The sequence below is a fragment of the Cynoglossus semilaevis genome, chromosome 10 (assembly GCF_000523025.1).
Source record: "Cynoglossus semilaevis isolate Cse_v1.0 chromosome 10, Cse_v1.0, whole genome shotgun sequence".
NCBI lineage: Eukaryota > Metazoa > Chordata > Actinopteri > Pleuronectiformes > Cynoglossidae > Cynoglossus > Cynoglossus semilaevis.
Window position 1 is genome coordinate 5,298,024 of NC_024316.1, and position 20,450 is coordinate 5,318,473.

Here is a 20,450-nt window from a genome sequence, read left to right on the forward strand (position 1 = left end):
ACACACACACACACATATATATATATATATATATACACCATGCACTTAAACCTAAATCTTCAATATTCAAGTTGATTCATTTTGAGTAACAAATATGGGATGGGATGTTTAAACTCCCTCTGAAGAGAGTGTGTGCAGTAGAGTCCTCAGAATGCTGATAAATCCCTTTAGAACTTGTTCATCCTTTGGATGCTGCTTTAGGGTCACTTTAACTTCATCCTGTGTTCTGTCGGTTCTCAGTCCATAAGCTACTACTTTCTCTTCCTCTTCCTCTCGTTCATCATCCCAATCTTTTGTCACCACTTCTCCATCACTGATGCTTCCCTTAATGGCATGTTTCTTATTTCCCTTTCCACTGTACTGCAGCTCTCCTAGTATGAGTGTATGCTGCACATCTCTGACGCTGCTGCTGTGGGGTGTGTCGGCAACAGAGTTAGACTGCTGAGTGTGTGTGTATAGGTAGACCCTCCAGGGGAGTGTGTTAGGTGGTGTAAAAGCCAGCATCTGAATGTTGACCAGCTGCATTGCTGCCTGAAGACTTTTCGGAGAACAATCAAATATGTTTGGGCATCGGAGACATTCTTCCAGACACAGATAATCTTCCTCTTTCGACATCCCATCACCTAGACACATGGCAACAAAAACAGTTATTTCAACATGTGTCTGACAATGTCAACAAACATTATTCCTATCCTTCTGCCAGGCTGACGTACAGTATGTCTGTCTTTAGGCTTCGACCTTTGAATTCACTGTCATGTACTTTGCGTGGTTGCTGTAGAATCCCAGCACTTGTATTTTTCTGTTTTGTTTCTATGACTTTGACCACTTTTGATACAACTGACTACACGTACGTCTGATATTACATGTAGAAAACTGTAAGAGATGGAGTGTTGAGAAACCTATTTCCTCCTGAGACAGGTTACTCTGACATTAAGGACTGAGGGTGTAGTCATGCACTAGTGCTAAAACGTATTTACATACATGTTAATTGACACTTGTTAGATCTAAACTGCTGCCCTACCAGTTTAGAGAATACTGAATAAACACACTTTCTGTCACAACACTCCCTGTTGTAATTCTCAGCAGTGTTTATATCTCACGTCTTGAAGAGTAACTGAGACACTGTTGTCTTTCAGTTGCTGCACTAGAGTCCATTCTGACGAGAAGGTGCAGAAATTAATCACCTAAGATCTCCTTTAAGGCTACTTATAAAGTTGAAAGAAAATTCAATAGTTTACAAACCAGAAAAAAAATGGTCTAAGAAAAGGGGCTTTCGGTGAAATTCTTCTCAGGAGGATTGTTCTAAATATTGCGACTGTGATGGGAAAAGTAAGGTCAGGTCACATCAGGACAATATACTGTAACATATATATAAATACTGATACAGTTTTGCTGCTGCAAAACAAAATCTGGATTTAGAATCTTGGGAATGCTCATTTGATGCCAAATGTCTGGGCTTTTCTGCCGACTCTACTGCCCCTGTGAACCAGACATGATCAGTAGAGTAGAGACAACTAGATGATGATGTTTACAGATGATGCCTGAGATTTAGTTCCTCCCTGACTGGAAGTCAATCACATAGTGTTTGCTCTGTTATTTATACTTCTCCCAAAGGGTCCATGATAATGTTAGTGACGGAACATACAACGTGCGTCATAATATCACAATCACAGTGGCCTCGCTTTCTTTTATTCTAACATCCTCTGTTTTCTTTTGTAAAAAAAAACAATGGATTTTATTTTTGACCATCAACAATGTCTTATTCTGAGAGCTCCAGTTGATTTGCCTAAATAATGAGAACACAAAGGCCTATCCCAGTTTGTTAGCAGAAACAAAAGCATCATCCTAACGTGAGTAAAGTATGCAAATCACAGGATTGTATGAGGAAGTAGAGCTTCAAAAAGAGAAAGGAAATTTACTGATTTCAAAACAAACTTCAAACAAGAACTTGAACACATCTACGGAGACAGCTTTTAGTCTATTCAATATGTTCAACCTTTATGTTAAACAATTTGATCAGTTGTGGCTCACGTGTTTTATTCTTCAGGCCCCAAGACTACAGCGTTTTAAAAGAGCCATGACCACAGACAGGCTTATGGCTCGGCTCCACCTACACAATCCTAAACTCAATTAGCGGTAGCGTATGATCCGGTAATGGTACAAATTACCCATAAATTACCTTGCTCGCTTTGCGGCGGTTGCTGCTCCAGCCACATATGTTCAAACTCCTCCGGGCTGAGAGCTGGTGACAGTGACAGAGTCAGGGGAAGTCCAGGGCTGGACGGAAGCACGGGGGTGCAGGAGTCTGTCTTCTCAGTCGTCCTGTCTGAGCCTGGAGAGGACGTGGGGGAGGGAAGAGAGGTCAGATGAGGATACATCACCAGGGGGCCGAATGGCAAACAGAAATGACAGAAAGTGAGGATGATGGTTGAAGTGGATGTTGGGCAGGATGCCAGAGAAAAGATTTGTGATTTAAAGTGCCACAGCATTTCCAAAAAAAAAAAAAAAGGATTCTAATCTCATAAAACCAAAACTTTCTCAGTTGTGGGCCAAAAGAACACAACTCATGGACAAACTTGATCAAGTTGGGTCAATTTAAAAGGAGCCTGACGATATTTCTTACCCTCTAAAGCTTTCAAATGAGCTTCACTACCACTCATTTGAAATATATGCACAAAAGTCTGACAATAATGAGCCAGTGTAAATTAAAGTGCATTTTATAACGAAGATTTTCAGACATGGACAGGATGTGAGAAGAGTAACATTTTTAAAATGATGCCTAAATTCTTGCCTTACTTAGCTGCACCTATGAATACTCCTTAAATTAATAGAGAATAGGCTGCCACAGGAGGTGCCATTAGGTATGTGGTTCTTCTAGGGCTCGAACCCAGGAACATTTGGATGTAAGGCACATTTAATCAGGTGTGATAATCACCACACTGGGAAAACACTTATCAGGGATTTGAACCCTGGTCTCCTGCACCATCATCATAGGTGTTATCCCCTCGGTATTCTGCTAGGACTTTGTCCAAATGAACTGAATATTTAATGGATTTTTACGAAATATAAACATTTTCTCACTCACCTGAATGAAAATTCTCCTCAGGTTCACAGGTCAGCGTGTCCCTGAGGTCAGTGTTAGACTTGGGCTCAAAGGTCACAAGTTCAGGAGTTTTTCTGCTGGTCGACTCCATCTCTACATTGTTCTGTTTAAGAGGTCCTAGCGTGTTAAAACTGCTTGCCCATTGGCTAATAGGCTCTGCAGGGCGACCAATCAGAACACCCAAGGAAGGGTCTGACCTCCGACCCTGGAGGACCTTTCGTGTCTCTTCTATCCCACAATGCAACAAGCGGTAGTAGAGAAGTGCCTGATCATGGACGCACATGTTTGTTTCCTCCTCTGAAAAAAAGAATTACAACAATAATTATAGTAAATGATTACACAGACACACACACACACAGGCACACACAGACACACACACTCACCAATACAATAATGAAGCAGTCTTCCGAGCATGTCCTGCGTCTCGGCAGGCCGACATAAAAAGATCCGCATGGTCGCTGTCAGCAGCTCCATCTTCACTCCTAAAGAGGCCTCGCTTCTTACTCCATCGATGAACGTCTCCAAGGTGTAGGGGGCGCTGGAGACAAACTCCCCATACATTCCAAGCAACCAAAGCAGAGCCTGTCTGCCCTAAAAAAGGGTAAAAGGAAAGTCGAATGTTGCAAAAAATCAGGTCTAGAGATTTGGCTTATTTTCTCATTATTTAAGGGTCTTTGTGTGAAAGAAACCTGATGATGAAGTCAGTCAAAATGTTCACAACAAACCTCCTAAAGCACCTAACACTCAGTTGTCTTTATGTAACGTTTTTTTTTTTTCATTTTAACACAATGGATAAAGTTCTGAACTATACAGAAATACACATGATAGAAAAAAGATTTAAATAGAAGGTGAGTCTCATGTGTAAGGGCACAACAGTATATTTCTTAACAAGGGTCAACAGTGAGTGAGTAGGGAAAATGGTTCCCTTTTTAGTCAAAGTCAGCCTTGGAACACATTTGGGAATCAATCCCAGGCTGTGCTGACGTACAAGGTAAAGTGTCCCTGGGAAAAAAAAACAATTTAGTTGCTTTTGGTGGGAGAGCTAGTGGTGTGTAGACACAGAGGTGAGCTGTATAATGGATGTAAGGGATGTGATGGAGTAAATGTAACATTTGGAGTATTTGGTTATCAACATTGTGATAATCAAACACAGTTTTACCACATCCACATCCAAAATTGCAGTGATGGTTATTATGTAATTAAACAAAAGAGAAGATGTTTCTCTTTTTTTTACTTTTTGCAGACACACACAACCAAATTAGTACACTTTTCAACATTAAAATAACAGATGAAAAACAAGACACACATGTTGGGGGGTTAGCTTAGATAAAACACAAACTGCCACAGGCATTTTTCCATACACAGAGAAGAACGGTGCACACAGAAGATGTCTTACAGCAACCTCAGTTGACCTGGGACACACTGATGGAAACCAAATGCAAAACAAAGCAAAAGCAAAGCCAGCAGCAGGGAAGGTGTTATCCAGTGTTACTATCACGCTGAAAATGTATCATATGGTAAGTTTGTGTACAGGAAGTAGAAATGTTATTTAAATAAGTCCAGATAAGCAGGGGTTTTCTTTCAGTTCCACACAAAAATAATGGGTCACTGCTCTTAACTTGTAATTGAGTGATAATTTAACATTAAGGTGACCGTTTCTGGCAGTTTTTATATTTGGTTCATTTTCATAAAATGTTGAGCCCTCTGCTTCTTCATGCTATCTAAATACAGTTAAGGAAGGTCTGTTTGGAGTTGGCAGGTTTTCACCAGATACTGCAGATTCCTCAGTCAGTTCAGAGACATACAGGATTAACATAGTTGTTTATTGTTCAATTGGATTTATGCAGGTCCAGTTTTGGGGCTCTTTTCTACGCTGGGGCCGGTAAGGCAAACATATCTTTTCCCCACTGTTGACAGGCGTGTCTGTGAGTGCGATGGTATGTTAACAGTACATCCGCTGCAACAGGGAACACCAAATGCTGTACTGAACTGTATCTCACACTCTGACATGCCCAGTAGACCATAAATATGAAATATTGAAGAGCCTCATTGAATCTGTTTGAGGAACTTTCATGTCTGAGCTGCAGACAAATGTTTGTTTTGCCACACCCGTGTCATAAAAGCAGCCATGACATGATTCTCTGCAATAATGATGGTAAAAACAATTAAAAGTTGTGAAAATAACTATCAGTTGTCAGGTATCAGACACATGTTGGGGAAGCGGTGGCAGTTTAGTGGTTAAGGAAGCGGACTTGGGTCCGGAAGGTTTCAGGTTCAGGTCTACCAGCTGCCAAGTGGCCACTGAGGTGCGTTGAGCATGGCACTTTCACATGTATATGTACATAGATAGTTGATAGTTTGGGTCTGACCTGACTGTCCAGCAGCATCTCCTCACAGCCCTCCACAGCCACACACACTGTCTCACTGCACTGTGGACAAACCCAGACCAGATCACACATTGTCTGCATCACAGCTGAGGAGAAAGGGATTCAAAAGAAAACCAAAGGGCATAATGGTGAGAGAAGCGGCTTTCGTCTACGTACTGGCGCACTGTTTCGAGAACAGTTCTACCTGAAATAATGTGCTCCTGCTTAAGCCCTAGCAGTCCGGTGAGGATCTCAAGACATTTGTCACTGTAGCTCCGTCCGATACGACCTGCAACCAGTCCACACAAGAAAAAAAAAACCTTTGGGTAACTGGTCATAATAGTATGATCACCAAACTGGAGCAACTGATATGGGTAAATCATTATGAAAACCACAATAAAAAAAGGACAAGAGAGCAACACAAATGAGTTTTAATACCAAGTATAAGCTCATTTAGTTGTTGTTTGTCTTAAATGATTTTGCGGCAACGTGGATGGTGACTGGATGACCTCACACATTGTACCTACTCTACTTAAATGTCCTTAAAACAAACTTTTACTAGTTTGTCAGCATGTGATATCATCTTTTATTGTTTTTATGCTTTTGTTGCTCAATGTTGTTTTGTAATTATTTATATAAATATTTTACTATTTCCTCTAGTTTTTATTTTTTAAACCCAAGGTATGAATGAAATATTGATTTTATTCTATTATTATTATTATTAGTAGTAGTAGTATTATCATCATTATTATTATTACTAATAATTGTATCTTTTCCATTATATCCAAATACAATTTGTTTTTACAATTTTCTATTTCTATTTCAGGAGAGGACTAAGAGCCCCTAACACAGAGCTGTCCTGTGTGTGTCTGTGTTTACCTATGGCTGTGATTGCAGCCTGGGCAGTATCTGTGTTAACATCAGTGCAGTATCCTTTCAGTTCATCCAGAACCATAGCAACATTCTCATCATTCACCAGCTCCACCAGCACCTGCAGACAAAACAGACATACAAAGTCAAGCGCTTTTGTGGAATTTAGAATGCCCCATATTCCTTCAATACGTGCAATATATGCAAATATACTTACAGACATTACATATATATTTGAACACATATTAGGTCAGAATGCAAAGAGGAAAATCATGCTTGACTCTGAATTCCATTTTAAAATAGTTCAAATTTCATTCTACACAGTGTGTAGTTGTGTAGTGTTTTTTGTTAAAACAGGTTGTAGAAGTAAAAAAGGTGAGTCATCACCTACAACTCTGTTGATTGATGAAACCTGACACTTGTCAACCATTCAGTTACCTTCATTTTTCTTTGTTTGATGTATGACGGCTCTGCGTAACCACAGAAAAAACGCTTATAGTGCGCCCCCATCAGCCCAGGGATGGAACACAAGAGCAACTAAGAGGAAAAAAAAGGTGATCTCAGTGCAATCAGAGTAAATTGTTTTTCACCCAAAAACAGAACCCCACACATAATTGAATTACCCAAATTGCCACAGAGCCATATTTCAGTGTTTTTTTATGTACATCTGTATCCTTGTATTTGGATAAACATCACTAACCTGTATGTGGCAGATGGCGGCAAACCTCATCTCTCTGGATGCACTGCCACATATGGCCAGCAGGGGGCCTCGTACCCGCTCGATGGCAGCCTTACTGACAGCAGGTAAACCAGAGGAAAGGCCCAGGAATAAACTGAGGGTGGCTGCCATGACTGGAGGGTGAGGACTGACCAAAGAAACGTCCAGCAGGGACAGGATGTCGAACAGTTCGTCCTCTGACTGAGGACGGTGACGCTGAAGGATTCTCAGCACCTCACACTGACCCCATATGTCACATTCTTTCAGCCTGAACACACACATTTCTACTTTTGCTCTTTGTTTCTAGCAAATATTGCATAACATTCCTTTTTTCTGACATTAAATTTTTTTTTTTAATTTTGTGAATAAGTACACTGAGTAGTTTACACCTAAACATTAGCGTGCAGTCCTAATGTAAATACACATGTACAAATACAGAGGGGAAGAACCTGTTGAGGAGGTGGTGAGTTATGGGCTTGTTAATAGCAACTCCTCCCTCCTCCTTCAGGATCTCCTCCAGCGCTCGTAGACAATTTACCATCACCACTGGGTCTGGGTCCCGGAGCAGGTTGTAAAGCTCGTTCACAACTGACGCATCTGGAACATCCAACAAAATTCTGTTTTAATGATGTGGTAAAATGAAGTTAAAAAAAATGAACAGCTACAGCTTGTTTTAATGATGTGGTAAAATGAAGTTTAAGAAAAATGAACAGCTACAGTAGAGGTCTTAAATTTGTAACAAAAAAACAAAACAGATAAAGCCTTTCATCCATCTTCTCTACCTATCTCAGAGCGGGTTTGCAGATTGTATAGTTTGGCCCAACCCAGCACAGCCACTCGTCGCACACATGCAGCTCTGTCCCTCAGTCCTGTCATCAAAGGCTGCTCCACATACTCCACCAGACTGGGTAACCTGAGGTGGGAGAGTCACAACATTGAGGTTTAACCAGCCATGGTGATGAGGTCGATGATGGGAAAGTACTTCACCTGAGGTTGGTCATGTTCCTTAGGGCCAGGCTCCGGACCATGGGGTTTGGATCCTGACAGTCTTTCCTCAGTGTGTTGATGACGAGCAGTGACAGCTCTGGGTTTACAGTGGCGTAGGAACAGAGGAAGACATAGACCAGCTTCTTCTGGACGATATCCACTGTGGCACAGGCTTTGACCATTTCACTGAATAGGCTAGATACGTCCACACCCTGTGACATTGCCCTGAGACGCAGCAAGAAAGAGAGGAAGGACTGCTTAGGAGTTTATTAGGAACTAAGTAAGTCTTCATCTACTCTTATGGTTTTGCTAGGCTGCACCCCAGTACTTTGAAGAATACATGTAGTATTTCTTGCACATACTTAATGCTATAACACTGCATTGATAAACAATATGTTTCAAGGTTGTTTTGTTTTTTTCAAATCAAAATTTGGCCTTTGATTCTTGAGATTAAAAAATAATGTGGTATACAAGATTACTGCATTACAGCACAATATTTAAAATAAATAAACAAATGGGGGATGGAGACAAAGTCATAATCTGAGCATGTTTTTAAATATTAACACAAAACATTTCTGCAGAAACCATTGTGTGATAAGCACTTGTGTTGTTTAACCCCACCTGATGACTTTTAGGACAATATTTCTGTAACGCAGCTGGTCAGACTGAACATTGGGGTTGGACAGAGCTCTCCTCAGCTCCTTCACAGTCTCTTCACTGCCCAGATAAGGCATGGTGACCACAGGCAACCTGAATAACAATAACAGACAGTTACAGTTATATTTTACATTCTCTTTACAAAACACCTTACAGAGTCTGCTGGCATGGACCTCTCATAGAAGATGATTAACGTATAACAGGATTTGCTATTTGTACTTTTTTATCACGCTACACATTTTTTAAACATCAATACACACTTCAGTGACGTCAATAAGACGTTCATAACTGTAACTGAGACCCTAAGGAGAATTTATTTATCTGATAATTTATTTAGTTGAAATAAAAAGAAAGAAAACCGTGAAAATATTCGCGACTAATTTAAATTATTGAAAACATAAAGACTGTCGTATTAACACCGAATGAAGCTATGTTTTACTTTGACATGCCAAGCTATTATTTTAAGCTGTAGTTGTTCCTACATGCAGTGAAGAAAAAAATACCAAGCGCAACTTGTACACTTTAGATACACTGTGTCAGTCTTTAAAATGTGCGATAACTGTCAATTCTCAAACAACCATTCTGTGTTTGTTTTTTATTTGTTAAAATTGTTACCTTTAGCTGGCCGCTGAGCTAATGACAGGACTATTTACACTGTGCACTCACTTCCGCTTTTCTTCTTCTCTGTTCAACTGCCGGGTTTACCGTCTGCTACCATCTACGGACAAATTTGGGAATAACATACTGCTACTGAATGTTACTGCAAAAATGAGAAATTGAATAAATATCGCAGATATCTGTCTTTAGAAAGACACACGCGTTTTATTTTAAGTAAAATAAATAAATGTACTACTCTACCACATGGCTATTAAGAGTTTATTTCACGCATATAACTGTTTATATTTGTATATATTTCTTAAATGCAATTCATCTTTAAATGTGTTATCTATTATCAAAATTTTGATTTCAACATAATAGAGCCATGTGGACTTTAATTTCATTTCAAACCAAAATAACAAAAAATTGCAACTCGCATTAGGTGTTGGCAGCTGTTTCCTGTTCTGTAAATAAAACCATAATAAATTGATTAACTTTAAACCTCTTAAATAGTGAAAGATAACCTTTTTTAGATTTCTAAATAAACTGCCTTTTTTCTGAATAAACTCAAAACAATGTGCCAGTTTTCAGGTTGAGAAATTTTATTGATTGTTAAAAGGAAAATCTACAAATGCAGCTTCAAACCTCCAGCTTTGTCCAACCCTGATCCAAAGAAATGCATCCACTCCACCTGTCCCCACTGACCAGGGTTTAAAAGATAGAGCTTCATAAACATGGAAAAAGGGAAGGACCTGTCACTGGACGTCCAACCAGCTGACACAGATGGACATTCTAAGCCCCACCAAGCTGCTCCTGAGGAAGCTGCTCAAGCCTTCCTCAGGGTTGCACAGACAGAGCCAGATGCCAGAGGACCAATGATTTTCTCATTCTTCTTCTCTGCATAATGATGAATTCACCATCATGATATATATTACCATCCCCCACTTCCCCAAAAACAGACAAAATACCATTTGCTCAATTTCAATCTCAGCAGAAAAATCCAAATTTGATAAAATTACTCAGAAACACATATGCACTGATTGAATTTTTTTGAATTATTGAATTTAGCAACTGTAACAGAATGTTTTTCACCATTCAGGTAAATTATAAAAAAAACCCATCAGTGTTTATAAAGGGCAGAAAAAGACAACATGTAAAGTGAGACACAAGCCAAATTTAGATATGATCAGAAAATAGTGAGGGTCAATTTTTCAGTTTGTCATACAATGACGGTGCCTAAATATAGACCAATTTATGTCACCATTATATACAACATTTTCAATGATTGTCACAAACCTTTTTCTTTTTAATGGACTAAATTATCTTCTTCTACCCGTCTTTGTAAATGACAGGTGTGCGCGTGTTTAAGACACACCATTATGGCACCCATAAAATCAAACTTTGTTCCCATATACAACCAGGTCTTAAGTTTAAATAATATTTGAAGTCATAGTAAATTGCAGATAGTCACATGGTGCATTCAGGACCCAGGTTAAAGCCAGGTGAGAACAGCTGATTATTATAGTGTTTACATGTTATGGTGATAGTGTCTATGACAGATTAGGGCTCGGAGCAGGACTGCTGGAAATGCTGTCCTGATTGGCTGCCTGGCTTCCTCGTGGAGGAACTTCAATAATGCGGGGCTTGTCGATGATGCGAGCACGACGGTCGCCTTTCTCTACGATTCCAATGATCCAGGCACCACCGGCTGGGCCAGGACCCCCAGGCCCAGAGCTATGGTTCTTCATCTCTGCACAGAACCTGGCTGCCTGCTCTCTGGGAAGACACACCAACAGCCCACCTGAAAGAATGAGGTAGGATTAGGAGTTATTCATCACCGAACCGCCACAGAATTTAAATATTTACATTCACAGACATCGACACCACATCAATCGTGTGTGAATCTACTCCACCATACCAGACGTTTCTGCAGACGTGCCCTGAACCAGGTTGAAGATGTTACCGCAGGCTTTACTGATGGCAGCCATCTTGGCTATGATTGGAAGGTTGTGAATGACAAAGGCCACCTCGTTTTGTTGCTGTGCTGCCAAGTTGTTAGCGTGTCCCAACAGCCCGAAACCAGTCACGTCTGTCGCAGCGTGAGCCTGGAACTTGTGCATTAGGCCTGCAGCTGGAGACACAAATAAAATTCAGACTATAGGTCATTTCTGTAATTAAAACCGAATCAAACAATTTAGTGATGGCGTTGACTCAGTCATGTGGTCCACAACTAGTGAAATATATTATTTGATTCACAGTGGAAAAGACAACCAATCTGATAATGAACCTGATAATCGAAGGACCAACACATAGATTTGGATTTGCTGCATACCTGTGCGGTTTAATGTTGCCATTGAAAACATGGCTTCCTGATAGGCCTCTTTCACTTCTTCTTTGGTGACAACTAGTTTTATCTTGTTCCACCTTTCAGACTGTTCAGACACAAATTAAAAAAAAAAGTCAGTATATCACAAAGGAAAAAAAGAAATCTGTTGAAGAACAGAGTAAAGGCGGTGACCTGATCGAGCCACTGGTGAGCGTTTACAGCCACCTGTGTTCCCAGAGGTTTGGTCAGGACCAAGACGTCACCTGGTACAGCACCATCAGGCCTACAGTGATAGAAAAAAATACAAGGGTTGTCAAATGACTTTTACTCTAATTAGGACAGCTGTTCATAATTAATAATGATTAATCTAGATAGAACAACGTCGCTAAATATGACTAACAAACAAAGAACAGAAGGACAAAAACATTTCAATAATTCAAACAAATGAATTAACCCGATAAACTAATTAATTTTGGCAGCCCTGATAAATACAAATATATTCTAGTTTATAGAAAGGAATGGCAAAATAAAAGCATGTGAAAACATTTCCAAACAACTTGTTGCAGCTTTAAGGTATCACTGTATTATTGGCCTGGTCAGTGCAGTGAGAACTTAATTAGGAATGTGTATTCCTCGGTTTGAGGTTTGACTTACATGATGAAATCATTAGGTTTGCAAACGACTGAAGCGACTCCTCCTACAATGATCCAGGGGTTGATCACTGTCTGCCCACCTGTCACTGAAGTCCCCCCCTCCTCTGCTGCATCACGAAACCCTTGAATAATGAGTGGCATCACTCGCTCTCGGTCCTGAGGGGGGAGGAGATCAAATAAGGAAAAACCATAACAACATCTTGGCATCCAACAACAAAAGAATTATAAGGCTACCTTTTCATTCATCTTCTGGCTGACACTCAGCAGCATCAGCATGTTGTCGCACTCTGTGATGCCCATGGCATAGAGATCGCTAAGGACGTTAGCACACGCTATTCTACCCTGGGAGATGGAAGATCACAAAGAGGGAGACAGTGTCACATCATAACACCTCACGGAACTTTTCTACACTTACGTACTCTGCATATGACTGTATGCACAAGACCACGGCAAATGTACCATGCAAATACACAAACTATACAATTCTAATGACCGTTGATAACTGTTTGTCACAAACTGTTGATGATTATCAAATGTGTCACCACTGAGAGACTGCTCAATCTAATCTCCAGGCTATTATTTTACCTTCACCAAACAGGAAGCAAATTACACACTTAGGCAAAGACGGGATATGTGAGACAGCAGGACCTCATGGAAGAAATCACATGTCATTCACTCACCATCATGTACGGATCATCTACCAATGGATAGAAGAAGTCTGTGGTCTGAACCAGTGAGAGTCCTCCGTGTCTCAGTGGAATCACACAGCAGTCCATTCCAACACCTGAACATGTGCAGCAGAGATCAAGTTATATCTATTTGATGTGTATCTTTTCTTGCTTGTTGTTAACCTAAATCAGGACTCCCTAGAAAACTGCCTCATTGATTAGGCACCAGTGATGTTACACATCATCACATGGTTTTCATCTTACATGGACTTCTGACTCCTGTCTTTGACTTCTGGTAATCCTTAGGTATTGCATTTACTTAAATAGCATAACTTTATTTAAAAGTTTGAACTAATGTCAAATGTTTCTATATGTGACAAATAAAAGCCCAAACACTGGAGTAATTGTTAAGGTGATGTTAATGTCCTTAGTTTATAAATGCACAAAAACAATATTTCAAAAGACTAAATTTTTGGGAGGCTTATCAGTTATGCTTACATTGTATGTTTTGCAAAGTAATACTTTGGTAAATAAACATTTTGGAATGCTTCGAACGTAAATCAAAACGAAAAACATAGTTAAGTTTTGAGTTGTTTATATCGTACGGATTCATATTTATATAAATACACAGACCAAGATGCAAAGTCGGGACAAATTATTACCCTGAAAAATGTTTTCACTTAAGGCCGTGCAACTTATTTACAGAAGTTAGTGATACACGGTGACGACTATGACTTTTGCCCCCTTTTTAAGAGGGATTCTTGCTGAATCATGCTTAGACATTCTTGGGGAAAAATAAATTATTTTAAAGGACTTCTGTTAATTATTACACATTGTTATAACCATTATCTACTTTGGTAAGAGTTCATTTTAGAATAACTTGTAATTTAGCATTGATATAAATTCAAAGAAATTATGAATTATTGTAAATATTAATATTAAATAAATCAACACAGGCTAGCACAGTTAGCAGGCAGCTAATTTTGAGAAACATTTTGAAGGTGTGCGGTACCGAGTCGGGGAGCGGAGAGTTGCTGGCCGAAGTCCGCTGCTTGGTCTCCAGCCTTCCCAGTACCGTCAACTCGGTCCGTCTCCAGTCCCGCCAGGAGTTTGAGCAGAGCCTCCTGCGGGACTTTGCAGCCTCATCCTTTTAGATCGGAATATGCCGTGAGACGGAAGCCGCGCTCCAGGCCGTGCTCCTCGGGTTTGAATGGCTTGTATCCGGGAGGAAAACAAGACTCAGTTTGCCCAGCCTCAGCCAACGGAGGCGGGGAAGTGGAGCCTGACATGCTGCTTGGAGAGAGCTCCAAACCTTAAAATACACTCACCAGCTGTTGGACACCGATAAATACGAAACGCGGAGATGAATGGAACGCGTGTCCAACCAACGGTCGACGTGCCCGTCAAGTAAGGGAATGAAAAACAGCTATACTTCCGGTACAACGTTTGTTCTTACAATAATGGTTAACCAGCCAACATTTTAACGTCAAGACCAATTTAGTGGCTCCAGTTACGTTGAGTATAACGGTTTGAGAAACAAATGATTCAAACTATGTTGTAAACAGAACAGAACATCAAAGTGAAGATCTTATTTGTTAGTCGGAAGCGGTAATTCCGTGGGCTACCTAACTTGCTGACATTTGACAATGCGTCCGTGAAATTTTAGAAGACAATATAGTCAAAATTGTAACGAAAATCTGTAATTAATTAGAAACATTAAATAAGTTGTATGTTGCACAGTTCCTAATACAAATTCTATCAAGGGCGGTCAGGTTTAATCGAGAATTAAGGGAATAAACATAAACGCAATTACACTTCCGGTACCAAAATTGAATATGTAGCTCATATTATTTGACTCAAAATAATGATTAATGGTAGGTTCGCCAAGCTACGTAAACCTTTGTTAACACTTTATAGTGTATAAACACCTAAAAAAATGAAGTAATAATTCCAGTTCCAGTCTTGACAGTAAGCAGCAGTTTATCCAAATACTGTGATAATTATGGAATATTATTACTTTCTTGTATTAGAAAATTTCAAAGGTGAAAGTATTTTTCTGCCATTATAAAATGCCGATTAGGCATAAAAGGTCTATATGGAGAATATAATGAATAACAGATTTATTTGGTAAATCTTCAACAGTTTCAAAACAAAGTTCTTTGCACTGAATAACCCATAATTACGGACAATAGTCACACAAACTGTGAAGGAACTTCCAACAATATGTGCTTACATTCAGTAATGTAAATAGACGCCATGTATAAAGATCAGACAGAACCAGGAGCACAGAGGAAATCAGGTTAGGGTAGTTCAGCGTCAGAGATAAAGCAGTGGAACCGTTCAACAGGGTTGGGATGAATACAAGCACACAACAAGAGTAAATCCATCTCTACTACATCATAGATCTTGTTTGAGGTAATATAGACAAGCAACAATTATAATTAAAACATACTTTTATATGCTCAATTTCTCAAGGTTATTCACATTGTATTGTGGATTTCTCTGAGGGTTTGATAAACCCATGATGTACAGCATGTGTTTGACAAATCATCACTTTGCTCAAAAATTATCTTGTGTACAAGGATGACACAGTCAAAGTCTACACAAACATGCCGAATCTATGGTATGTCATAGTTTGGCAACAGTGCCTCCTCAGATACCAGCGAACTTAAGAGAATGTGGCTACGTCCATACTACTCTAGAGAGAAGGAAACTGCTTTTGCATTCCATTTTTTCGTGGGCTCTACAGTGGATAATCACTTGAATATTTTGATACAGATCCCAAACCCAAGGTTCTCCCTGGAACACATTGGCACAGCCTGGAGTCAAACCCTCATCCTTCTGGTAAGAGGCATTGTCCCAATAATACCGGCTTACTACAGCAGCCCTCTACATTCAAAGCAATTTTTGATTACAAACAAATACATCACACTCTGGATATAGTATGTCTTTTTCACACAACAGCAATGTTGTAATGCTCAGTTTAAGAGATATTCAAATTTGCGTTTAAGTATTCTGAAATGTTTTTCGTCCCCCAATAGACTGTGCAATTTCATAGTATTACTAAAGCTACTGTGTGCAAAATAGTATACAGGTGACCAGGGATCAGCGGCAATGTATGCAGACCGCCCACTGCCAACCAACTACTGAATTGTCTTCATCTGTGGTTTGATTGCATCATCACTAGCATTACAGTATAATCACTATGATTGTTGATATCTCAGGGAATTATCTGTCTTTTTCTAGTCACAAAAAAATTGCCTGGAGTGTTTCATAATTTTTATATTTTGTCGGAAATCATATATTATGATATACTAAACTCTCTGTGTAGAGTTAGCACATGTACCCTGTCTCTGCCTCACAATTGGGATATAATCTACATATTTAATATAGGTCAATATATTTTTCTTGCATCACAACTATACACAATGTGAATCCGAAGGATCCGAAGAATCCGCCATGTGAAAATCACCACGTGAAACCAGCATGTGGTGATTCACCACAGTTAAAATATTTGATCTTCTCTAAAACATTTTACTATTTGTCAATATCATTCTTATGCGTCAAAATGCAACTGCACAAACCTGCTGCATGTGACGTGCTGTGGGTGCAACACATATTTGAAACTGCATTCGTTTCAGGGAAACATCAGCTTTTCATTTACACCAGAACATGCCGATTTTTATCTGATGTGTGTTAGTGATGCGTATGATTTTGACTGCAATTTCCAAGTCATGTAAGATGAAAACCATGTTTTTAGCTTGTTGCTTATTGATTAAAAATGCAGTTTTAATTATTAAATCTGCATTGTAGTATGGATGTATCCTTGAAATAGAACGGATGCGAGGGACACGTGGAAACACTGGTGGGCATGATGTGCATCAATAAGGCAAAGTTAAGGCATGGAGAGGAAAGGAGGACAGAAGAAAGTGACAAGAAGAAACAGCAACACAAACAGTACGGCGACAGAACTGAAAAGATGCAGCAGAAACTGTGTCTGTGGATCAGATTAGTAAATACACCAGTGTGGCTCTTTTCATTTCATTTGTTCTCACTGTCATCCGTTTGCCACGTGTCTGGACCGGAAGATATAAAAGCTATACAATTTTTTTTGTCTGTGTGAGTGGTATTCTGTAGGTGTTTGTGTTAACATGGCTGACAATGTACGGTGCAAGTACCAAACACATTTTCCCAGTCCTTGTCCAGAAATGTACATCAAACAGTAAAGTAAATATATATGCACCACATAATTGCATACGTGTGTGTTGTTGTCCCAGTACCGACACTGTTTTTGTTACTGTATGCAGTCCATGACATGTATCTGCAGAGTGTCCATATCTGGGGCCTGGTACTGGCATTTGGGACAACGTAAATCAGGCACATCTTCAGCTCCTGGATCACCCGCTGGAGCCAAACAGGGGATGCGGAATGAGGGGGCAGGAGGCACTGTGTTAAAAGCTGGACCTGGGAACACATCTGGACAGAGAAAAAAGACAATGGTCAAACTAATGGAAATTGAGTGAGGCTCAGATGACTGAATAAGTGTAATATGTAAATTCTACTCTACTTTGTGGAGGAGGAATGTGTGAAGCCCGTGGTGAAAAGTCTTCCATGTGTCTCATCTTCATTTCCACCATACGTGCACTACAGAGATGAACAGCACAGAAAATGATTACATTTTACAGTGCAGCCCAACTGTAGATAACATTCCATGTATTATGATTTTATTATACCGTGATGTGGCTTCCTGTTTGAGTTTGTCAATCTCAGCCATGGCCTGTGTCAGATGGTCCTGCAGCTCCTCCTTCCTCTGGTTCAGCTTCTCTCTTGCTTCTCGTTCTGCTAAGAAATCTGCCTTGTAGATCTCGGCCTGAAAAAAAAAAAAAAATCCAAGATGAGCGACCAAAGAGACAAACGCACAGTTTGTCTCTTTGGTTAGTAGGTGGATTACAAGAGATGCATGCTTAACAATCTCACTTCCACTTCTGCTACAGCTGAGGAACATCTTGTAACTACAACAAACAAAATCCTTCTGCTGGACAGTGATGTGGTCAGACCTGTGCAGTGAGGACAGGAACCGTCTCCAGTGAACCTTTCTGCTGCTCAACCTCTTCCTTCAGTTTGTCAATCAGATCTTGTTTCAGGGCAAGTGCTCGCTCTGCCTCCTCCAGTCTGATGGACAGATCTCCTCCCTGGTACAGAAACACAAATGCTTATTTAGCACTAACTGAACAGCTACACTACCGATATTAATCCAATGAGAAGATGTATTTATCACTCACCTCACTCTTCAGTTTAGAATCATAATCTCTAAAGAGGCAGGTGTAGGCATGCTGCAGCTGAGTCAGCTTTTTCCTGAAAAAAAGAAGTAACTATTAAAACCATTAATTGTTTTTTTTATACAGTGTTGTATTATCATAACATTTTTGACAGGCCTTACTGTCTTTGTGCTCCACAGTCAAATATCCTCATTCATTGTAATTTACACCAATCGTTTTTACAAAAATGATCTTTTAAAGAAAAACGTTTACATACTCCCATTACTAACATTACGTTTAACACAGCTACTGATTCTGTATTTGCTGGACCCACTTTTCCTCTGTCACCACATGACGCTCAGTCTTTAGCGCTTGTTCCAGGCTCTGGGTCTGCAGCAGCAGCTTGTCCATAGCCACGTGATGCTGTTTCCTCTGCTGATCCAGCTCTCGTTCTGCAGCCTGTAGAGGCTTCAGCTTATTACCCAGTCTGCACACAAGTGGAAGTGAATGTGGTACAGATGAGCACAACAGAGACCCAAAACCTTATTCATTATTTATTTTCCTGACCAATGATCACTTACTTTTCCTCCAAAATTTTGCGGTCATGCTCACTTTTTTCTAAGCAGCTCTGTCTCTCTTTCAGCTCTCCAAGTAAGGATGTCGCCTGGGCTTTTAAAGCCTCACAGTCCTTGGCCAACTGCAGAAAGAAGAGAACTCATGTAATGGTCCAAGGTAATTATAAAACTGCTATCAGTAACTTGTGTATCAGTTTGACCTTTATGTTTATTACCTGAGTGCAGTCCTTGTCCTTTTGTTTGAGCAGAGCTTCAGTTCTGTCACGTTGAGCTGAACTTTTCTGCAGGTAATCAAGTTTCTCCTCGAGTTCCCGATACCTGCACAAAAACAGCTGCAAATGTTTATCTCCGCCTGCACACGGGCATTAGAGTACTTTACATAAATACACTCTAAAACAGATTATATGAATAACAATTGTTAAAAGTAGAAGTAGAAGAGCACACACAGGAGCTTAGAGAGCAAACCAACATGCAGACAGTGAGAAAGACACAGCCGCACAGAGAGGTGGGCTCACCTGCCCTGTGTGGCCTGAAGCTGCTCTGTAAGTTTAGCCAGACTAGAGCTTGAAGGGGGAACAAAGAGAAAGGAAAAGAGAAGGAAGAGGAGCACAAGGGTTTATGTCAAGCAAAGAATTATAGCATGCCAGAAGAGATTTCAAAAGACGTAGATATTCAACTCTGTTAACATCAAAGCGTTTGTTGAGCTGTCTGTCTGAAAAATATGTATTTCTGTGTTTCTAAGTAACAATAACAATAGACATGTGACTACTGTGTTACACTGTGCTTAAAAACACATTTAAAATAGGGCTATTGATTAAAAATTAAAATTATTCATCATTAATTGTGATTATATACAGTATGTATAATCACAATTAATCATGATTAATCAAGATAAATCAACATTCCTAAATATGACCAACATTTTTATTCTGCATATTGCTGAACGAAGGATTTTACTTCATAGAGTTGGTGTATTTTACTCACTACTGTGTATCTTGACTGTGGGTCCTAAGATGCATCACGAGCAACTTTCAAAACTTTGGTCATGCCCTTGTCCCCAACAATATTAATGTACAGTCCCATGTCACAACATCAGAGGATCAGAACAGTCAGCTAATAAAACAGCACTCACACAAATAGTCTAGTCACTTTACTTTGGTTAGCTCTCAACGGTGCACTTGAGTATTTTGTTTTAAAAAATGGAAATGTTTGGTACCTGTCAGAGGAGTGTTGAGCCTCCGATCGATGCTGAACAGCCTCCTCACTAACAAAGGTCGCCTGTGAAAACAGTCACACTTTTATGAGCTTATAAAACGATAAAAATATCTGCATTAAGATACTATTAATGCTACTAAACAGGGCAGAAAATGTATATTTTTACACTGCTTTTTTTTCCCTATACAGTAATAATTTACATTTTTCTTTCAACATCGTAACGCTGATTGTGTAAAAAGAAACTCTGTGAGGTAGAAGAGAAGGAGGTGGCCTTGCTACTGAGACCTAGCTGGACTTTTTTCAATTCAGGCTTCAGATATTATGGCTAAAATATATAACGATATAAGCTTATACAACAATTATAACATTAAAATAGCTATTCCATAAGTTATTGTAATTCTGACCATCGCTACTTTAACTGTCACCTCTTATCAGCATTAAATGCAGACTCATATTT

General features: G+C 39.7%; 4 protein-coding genes across 10 annotated transcripts in view; all 4 read right to left on the bottom strand.

The window, feature by feature from the left end:
• snphb (syntaphilin b) overlaps positions 1-20,450 on the bottom strand; it is a 1,167,912-nt gene that overhangs the window by 369,286 nt on the left and 778,176 nt on the right. The window lies entirely within an intron of this gene.
• On the bottom strand, positions 21-9,454 carry ap4b1 (adaptor related protein complex 4 subunit beta 1). The gene is made up of 14 exons (XM_008318339.3): positions 9,317-9,454; positions 8,666-8,794; positions 8,045-8,269; positions 7,840-7,970; positions 7,507-7,654; positions 7,040-7,325; positions 6,778-6,876; positions 6,349-6,460; positions 5,675-5,758; positions 5,473-5,576; positions 3,487-3,694; positions 3,086-3,400; positions 2,180-2,332; positions 21-623 (listed from the first exon to the last, which is right to left on the bottom strand). Exons 2-14 carry the CDS (start codon positions 8,776-8,778, stop codon positions 109-111), a joined length of 2,493 nt encoding a protein of 830 aa, XP_008316561.1. The 5' UTR covers positions 8,779-8,794; positions 9,317-9,454; the 3' UTR covers positions 21-108.
• Positions 9,883-14,352, bottom strand: sephs3 (selenophosphate synthetase 3). The gene is made up of 8 exons (XM_008318338.3): positions 13,958-14,352; positions 12,958-13,061; positions 12,512-12,619; positions 12,279-12,433; positions 11,817-11,907; positions 11,631-11,730; positions 11,217-11,429; positions 9,883-11,099 (listed from the first exon to the last, which is right to left on the bottom strand). The coding sequence occupies exons 1-8, from the start codon at positions 14,232-14,234 to the stop codon at positions 10,849-10,851; spliced, it is 1,299 nt and encodes a 432-aa protein (XP_008316560.2). The 5' UTR covers positions 14,235-14,352; the 3' UTR covers positions 9,883-10,848.
• Positions 15,051-20,450, bottom strand: part of ikbkg (inhibitor of nuclear factor kappa B kinase regulatory subunit gamma) — an 8,385-nt gene continuing 2,985 nt past the window's right edge. For 4 of the 6 annotated variants that reach the window (XM_008318330.3, XM_008318331.3, XM_008318333.3 and 1 more), the window contains 10 exons: positions 19,995-20,056; positions 19,294-19,341; positions 18,994-19,096; positions 18,785-18,900; positions 18,538-18,690; positions 18,228-18,300; positions 18,003-18,137; positions 17,679-17,815; positions 17,513-17,589; positions 15,051-17,421 (listed from right to left, as the gene is read on the bottom strand). In XM_008318330.3, coding sequence (XP_008316552.1) covers positions 17,240-17,421; positions 17,513-17,589; positions 17,679-17,815; positions 18,003-18,137; positions 18,228-18,300; positions 18,538-18,690; positions 18,785-18,900; positions 18,994-19,096; positions 19,294-19,341; positions 19,995-20,056 — 1,086 coding nt within the window. In that variant the 3' untranslated portion in view covers positions 15,051-17,239. The remainder of the gene's footprint in view (positions 17,422-17,512; positions 17,590-17,678; positions 17,816-18,002; positions 18,138-18,227; positions 18,301-18,537; positions 18,691-18,784; positions 18,901-18,993; positions 19,097-19,293; positions 19,342-19,994; positions 20,057-20,450) is intronic. The other 2 variants (XM_008318335.3, XM_008318337.3) reach the window with 1 other exon arrangement.

Coding starts and splice junctions, on each gene's coding strand:
- ap4b1 (XM_008318339.3), bottom strand. CDS start 8,778: ATGCCTTATCTGGGCAGTGAAGAGACTGTGAAGGAGCTGAGGAGAGCT. Junction 8,270..8,665: donor ATTGTCCTAAAAGTCATCAG/GTGGGGTTAAAC, acceptor GCTGCGTCTCAG/GGCAATGTCACAGGGTGTGG. Junction 3,401..3,486: donor ACTGCTTCATTATTGTATTG/GTGAGTGTGTGT, acceptor TCTTTTTTTCAG/AGGAGGAAACAAACATGTGC.